The sequence below is a fragment of the Arachis ipaensis genome, chromosome B05, assembly GCF_000816755.2.
Source record: "Arachis ipaensis cultivar K30076 chromosome B05, Araip1.1, whole genome shotgun sequence".
NCBI lineage: Eukaryota > Viridiplantae > Streptophyta > Magnoliopsida > Fabales > Fabaceae > Arachis > Arachis ipaensis.
In genome coordinates this window covers 142,768,869-142,775,735 of record NC_029789.2, presented here as the reverse complement: position 1 = coordinate 142,775,735, position 6,867 = coordinate 142,768,869, and the positions used below count along the sequence as shown (strand labels likewise).

Here is a 6,867-nt window from a genome sequence, read left to right as displayed (position 1 = left end):
TTTACTAATTTATTTGTGTAAATTCTGTAAAATATGAGTGCAAACTATATTGATTCATGTATACAAATTTTAGTAATAAATATAAGTACAAACTATATATTTTTTGTGTGCTAAACTACTGTAAATACAAGTGCAAATTATTATTGACTAAGTATTAGCTAAAAATAATAATATTTGTTGGCCATATAGCAATTTTCTAAAATTAAATGTTAAAAAATAAGAGATTTATTCGATAAATATGAACCAACACAAAATTCTAATTGTTAGTTTGATAATAATATACTAAATATTTTTTATACTCGTATAAAATTACGATTAATATTGTTAATTAATTATATATTTAAATTATATTTTAATTAATAAAAAATACACATCATTTATAAAGAAAATATAGAGTGAAGGCATACCAAAATGTATAGTTTACTCTAAAATTGCTTCAAAAAACATTTGTATAAGAAAATGTGAAAAAAAAAATGAAATAAGAAAAACGTGGAAGGTAGCTTTCATGTATTTACTGAATACATCCTGAAAATTCAGAAAATTACAGAAATTGACCCTTCATGAGTCCTCTCCTTTCCGTTCTTCCCACTCTCAGGTTAATTTGAAACACAAAGCATTAACTCCATTTCCATCATCATTCATTCATTCATTACACTCTCACGCACAATTCGTGAAACACAAACGCGCTTCTTCTTCCTCTCTCTCTAACAGATCCCTCTGCCTCACCACTCAAATGCACCTCCATTGTTAACCACCCCTCACCGCCGCTAAACGACGCCGTTTCACTTAACCTTACATGCTTTGCTTCTTCCGCCACCTAAGAACTTAACCTTCTTTTTCATGCTTATGCGCCACTCTCTGCTTCTCCAAGTTAAATGTAACTTATTCTTTCTGCTTTCAATTCTCAAGCAACAACTTCCGTCAGCTTCTTCTTTCTTTAGTTTTACTGTTCCTTCTGATCTATTTTCAATATTTTAATTATTATTTATTTTTTGAATATTAATTATTAAGTAGTGCATTTTTTCATTTTTGTGTGTTTTTTTGTCGGCAGCTGATTGTAAACGAAGATCTGGAATCTTCTAGAAGCAGACTGCTGAGTTTGGATCTGTGTTTTTTCTCTCTCTCGAATGGTTCGAGTAGAGAGAATTTGTTAGGGTTTTCGATTTTTCCGTTAATATCTGTTTGCTGCTTTGTGTGCCACTGATGACTACCAAACGCGCCTACAAGCTGCGTATCCTTCAATGTGTTTATTTGATCTGTGAAATTTCAATTTCAGCTACTTACGTTTTACTAGAATATTGAATAGATCTCTGTGTGCTTGTGTCTCGAGCTGCATTGTTATGTTTATAGTTTTGTTTTTGTGAGTTGTGAGGTCCTTGATTAGTTGTGTGCAGAGGAATTTGTGGCGCATGCTTCCACTGTGAACTGTCTTAAAATTGGGAGGAAATCGTCTAGGGTTCTTGTCACTGGTGGTGAAGATCACAAGGTCAATCTTTGGGCCATTGGCAAACCTAATGCTATACTGGTTTGTTCTACTCTTCTCTACTCTTTTTTCAACTTTTTCGTTTTTGGATGTATTCTATTGTTTTTAATAAAAAATGTGGGATGTTTGTTTTTATCTACTGTGAGAGCTGTACTTTTTTGGCATTTTTGCAGAGTTTGTCAGGGCATACTAGTGGGATAGATTCTGTAAGCTTTGATTCCTCTGAAGTGTTGGTAGCTGCCGGAGCTGCGAGTGGCACTATAAAGCTTTGGGACTTGGAGGAGGCAAAGAGTATGTTGTTGCTTGCTCATTTCCTTTAGCAATATGAAAACACAGATAAAAAGAGATATAAGTAGTCTCATAAAACATTATATTTATTTTTAAAATTTGTACTCATACTGATACACTGTTGTTTGGATTGTGATGTTTCTTTTCTTTGGTAGTTGTTCGTACTCTTACTGGTCATAGGTCCAATTGTACATCAGTGGACTTCCATCCTTTTGGAGAGTTCTTTGCATCTGGTTCTCTAGACACTAATCTTAAGATATGGGACATCAGAAAGAAGGGTTGCATCCATACTTACAAGGGCCATACGCGTGGGGTAAATGCAATTAGGTTTACTCCAGATGGACGATGGGTTGTTTCAGGTGGAGAGGACCACACTGTGAAGGTTAGAGTTGCTTTCCCTTTTCTGCTATCATCAAATTCATACCAAGGTTGTTATGATCAATTAATTAAGACTAAAATATCTATTTAATCCCTTAAAAATATATGTAATGTTAGTTTGGTCTTGAAAAAATATATATTTTTTTCAATTTAGTTCCAGGGCCAATTTTGTGTTTATTTTTTTGGGATTAAACTGATATATAAAATGCTTTTTAGAGACTAAACCAATAGCTCTTGTATGTTATAGGGACTAAATGTAAAAAATTCTTTTAAGTTCCCCTATTGATGTCACATGTATTTTTGAGGGACAAAATAGTTAGTTTACTCTAAATTAAATAATTAAGTATGGAGGTATGAAGTTCTAAATTACGTTGGACCGAATATATAATAAAATGCATTTTGGTCACATATCACAATGATTTGATGAATCACAAAATGCTGTATTTGTTGCATATGAGTGAACACATCAAAGCAAGGCAGAAAATAACATGTATGATACAAATGTTCGGTGCTCAAGAAATCTTTTTATAGATCAATATTGCATTGGATGAGTGGACACATTATATATGAACTATGATTAGGAATGAAAGCATAGAGAGAAAGTTGGGTTTGCACTTATTGTGGAAAATATGGTACAAATACACCTTTGGTGGTTTGTTCATGTTAGAGAATACATATAATATAATGCCTGTACATAAAGAAGAGATTAGACAGATAGGAGCTCAAAATAGAAGGGGAGGCTAAGACAAAATTAAGGACCTACATACAAATGAGTTGTTTATAGATATAGTTCACAATTAGATATAATAGTTTTTGTTTGATCCATATAACCAGTTACAAGTTAGAAGAAGGCTTTATTGTTATTTTATCTGTTGTGCATTTATGCACATTAGTTAAAAATTTCAGCGATGGGATGATGTGTTGAACACTGGGTAATGAGTAATGACGCTATGGCCTTTCACATCTCGGGGAATAGGCTTATATTTCTCTACTGCACTTTGTTGTTTAGAAGACTCTGTTGATTTTTTTTCCCCAATATACTTCTGCAGTTATGGGATCTGACTGCTGGAAAACTCTTGCACGATTTTAAGTGCCATGAGGGCCAGGTCCAGTGTATAGATTTTCATCCCAGTGAGTTTCTCCTGGCAACAGGTTAGTCTTACCTTTATGACATTATGTTTCACTAGCTGGTGGTGGGAAGCATCATGATCCTACTTAGATAAGAAACAGCATGGATTGGTTCTTATTTGAGCATGACTTGTTAAATTAGGTGTACTGTCATAAATGCAGTTTAGCATAAGCTAATAGCATTTGGGTAGGCAATTCAAGTGTAATTGTTATTTTGTTCCTTTCTTTCTGTGCCCAGGTTCTGCAGATAGGACAGTTAAATTTTGGGACCTTGAAACCTTTGAGCTTATCGGTTCAGCTGGTCCTGAGGTACTCTCTGTTTTTTAGGGCAATTGTTATTTACTCTGGTAATGGGGGGTTTATCATGCAAGTTATATTTAAGAATTTTTGGGTAAGCTTAAGTATTTATATTATCTGTACTGTAGACAACTGGAGTTCGTTCACTTACTTTCAGTCCTGATGGGAGGACCCTACTTTGTGGTTTACATGAGAGTTTGAAGGTACACTCCATTGTTAGTTCATTCATTCATTTGATGTAATCATTTATCAAGTTAACAATGTACCACCTTCTTCTGTGTAGGTTTTCTCTTGGGAGCCTATAAGATGTCATGATATGGTGGAAGTGGGTTGGTCTAAATTGTCAGATCTTAATGTTCATGAAGGGAAACTTCTTGGTTGCTCATACAATCAAAGTTGTGTGGGAGTCTGGGTTGTGGACATTTCGGTAAATAAATTTACTTTAACACACAAGTTGCTGCATCTAATAATGGTTGTATTTGATAAAATTTCATGCTAATGGACCATTTTACATTTGACTTATTATCCAGCGCATTGAACCATATGCACTTAGTAAAGGAAACAAACTAAATGGGCATTCAGAAACTAAATCTTCAAGTGGAAATATGGCTGTACTGAATGAGATCACAGCTAAGCCTAGGCTATCTGTTTCTCAAAATCCAGATCCATTACTAAAGGAAACAAAATCTCTTGGAAGGTTGTCAGTTACTCAAGATCCAGATCCCTTGAAGGAGGGAAAATCTTTGACATGTATATATCCTTTCTCTTCTTTTTCTTCACTGATGTTTTCTTTTGGTGACTTTCTGGCATTTGCTTGATTGATTGTTTGTTTAATACCTCCATGATTCCAATCCATTTGGATACTATGGCCCATTATATCTAAACTTCCTCATTACTTTCATTTATGGTTTGCATGAAGCCACAGGAAGTGCACCAAGTACTCCTCAAAGGATCAATTTGAACTCTGGTCCCAAGACAGCAGCATCTGGTGGTTCAACAGCAGTGATTAATGCAGCTCAGAAGAGGAGCTCTTTGAAGTCTCATATAACATCCAATGTACCACTTATCAATAAACCAGATATTATACCTGTAATTGTCCCCAGAACTAGCGTGAGGCCAGAGCTTATAGTAGATTCCAGAAAAGAAGCCGGTATTGTTGAAAGAACAATGCCATTCTCTTTGCAGTCAAAGGCAGCAGATATACGCAAGTCTCCAAACAACAGAGATGATGTGGATAAGTCACGCCTCAGTCCTGTAACTGAATCTGCAGCTTCTAAGGGTAGTGAATTAAGTGGTTTTGAAGATAAAAATAATTTCCCAGTTGTAGTAAACTCAACGCAAGGTATTCTTATTTCTCAGAATACGGCTTTAACTATCATACCATGTTGCAATTGACACATTTAATACTTGATAAAGCTGAGTGTTGTTAATCAGCTTTGTATCTTGTACAAAATCCTCCATGTACAAGGTTGCTTGTTATTCAAGGATCAATATTTATGGAGTATACCTGATAAACATAGTTGGAAAATGAATTTGTGCTCAACATGTCTGTCCCAACAAAACGACCTTGTCTTTACGTGAGTTCTTTGCTACAAAGAAGAGTTCCAAATTCCAAAGATAGATATTAACTTTTACTAATCTATAATCCTTTCTTAATATACTTCGAACCACCATTAGCCCAAGACCAAAGATAACATGCAGTTATTAATTTTGCCATAGAGCATGGATGATTGCCGCTGTACCATGTTGTGCTTAGTATAATGATTGATGATCATTTGTTAAACTTTTATTCTTGTAATCTGTTTGATGGAATTTACTGATGTGATTTCTATCTTGCTCTAGATGAATCTCGGGGGCAGAAATTGAGTAGAGACATATCTTCTGTCGAAGTACAAAGAGGAGGTATGCTTGTAGAAGGTGTTCATATCATATATATGTATGGATTCTCAATTGACACTCTTTAAAATATGTAGGGAGAATGCGCTCACTTCTCAGTTTGGAAAAGAGAGAACGATCTCTGAATTATGAAGGACCTAGGCCAGGAATTTCACACAGGAGAATATCATCTGTACAGCTTCCTTTCAGTGGGGTATCATACTGTTTCCTATCAACTCTTCTTACCTTAGAGATGATTATCAGTGGATGATAGCATTGTTAAGAAATACAAAACTTAAAAAGAACACAAGATATATAGTTTTTGAAGGAGTATGGATATACTCAAACTTACATGTCAGCATTTGCAAAAGTTTTCATTATTTTGGGCGAGCATGCAAAATGTATGCAATATCTTATTGAATAAAGAATCAAGACAATCTTGGTACACTTGCAGCATTCATGGTTTTAAAAGAAATTTAATATCTGATGTCATTGTGTTGGGGATAGATTTCTTAGCCCTGGCATTTGTTATAGTGTGTGTGGGCCCCCGTTTTTTTTTTTGCTTTCTTTTCTCTCATTTTGATTTCCTTGAGGATATAAGTCCCTAATTTCTCAAAGCTAAACAGAGAGAACCTTCTATATCCACTGAGAAGGCCACAGTTTCTGCTAGTGATGAAGATTCTATTGCTGATGTGATGGAACAGCACGATCAATTTCTCAGTTCAATGCAGGCTCGCTCAGCCAAGTTACAAGTAGGTATCTGAACTTGTAATCATGATGAGTTTTTATTAAGTCACTTGAATGTGCTTTGACTTATATATTAACTATCTTGTGCCCCTTGTGATCAAGAATCTTTGCATGTCATTAAATAAATTGTCAATCAATCTGGGTTGGATGAAGCTAAACAACAAAGAGCAAAAAGTGATTCACCTTTTTATTTCTTCATCTCTTTGGATAAGAAAAGTAAATAAATTCAAGTAACAGAAACTACAAACATAAACTTGCATGTGCATAAAAAGGTGTCTCAAAAGAAAAAACCATTCTTAATTAGCTGTTACCTAAGCAGTGTTTAAGATTATAGGAGCCTAAGTCAATTTTATCCAGGATGTAGTCTGTAGTGGTTAACATTTTTCTGTGAAATTCTACTATACTTTATAAATAAGTGATTTCTTACCCTTCTCTTTATATGGGTATTGGTACACTTAATCTAATCAATGGTTTAAGATTTGTTTTCAAATTTTTTAATTTTTAAAAACAAATAATTTTAGTTGATGGGACACACGGCAATTTTTCAACCACGCCAACATAACAGTATTGGCACCCTGCAATTTTTTAAAGTACTATAATAATCCCTTTTTAATAATAGACGGTTAGACAACAAATCACTGCAACCAACTGAACAATTTTGAATTTTTCCT

At 34.4% G+C, this 6,867-nt stretch overlaps 1 protein-coding gene across 1 annotated transcript in view; it reads left to right on the top strand.

Moving 5' to 3' along the window:
• Positions 573–6,867, top strand: part of LOC107644572 (katanin p80 WD40 repeat-containing subunit B1 homolog) — a 9,016-nt gene continuing 2,721 nt past the window's right edge. The window contains exons 1-14 of the mRNA XM_016348460.2: positions 573–877; positions 1,052–1,231; positions 1,395–1,525; positions 1,657–1,774; positions 1,927–2,153; positions 3,199–3,301; positions 3,516–3,586; positions 3,703–3,777; positions 3,858–4,001; positions 4,105–4,324; positions 4,494–4,916; positions 5,417–5,476; positions 5,548–5,663; positions 6,076–6,201. Of these exons, the coding sequence (XP_016203946.1) occupies positions 1,204–1,231; positions 1,395–1,525; positions 1,657–1,774; positions 1,927–2,153; positions 3,199–3,301; positions 3,516–3,586; positions 3,703–3,777; positions 3,858–4,001; positions 4,105–4,324; positions 4,494–4,916; positions 5,417–5,476; positions 5,548–5,663; positions 6,076–6,201 (1,842 nt within the window). The 5' untranslated portion in view covers positions 573–877; positions 1,052–1,203. The remainder of the gene's footprint in view (positions 878–1,051; positions 1,232–1,394; positions 1,526–1,656; positions 1,775–1,926; positions 2,154–3,198; positions 3,302–3,515; positions 3,587–3,702; positions 3,778–3,857; positions 4,002–4,104; positions 4,325–4,493; positions 4,917–5,416; positions 5,477–5,547; positions 5,664–6,075; positions 6,202–6,867) is intronic.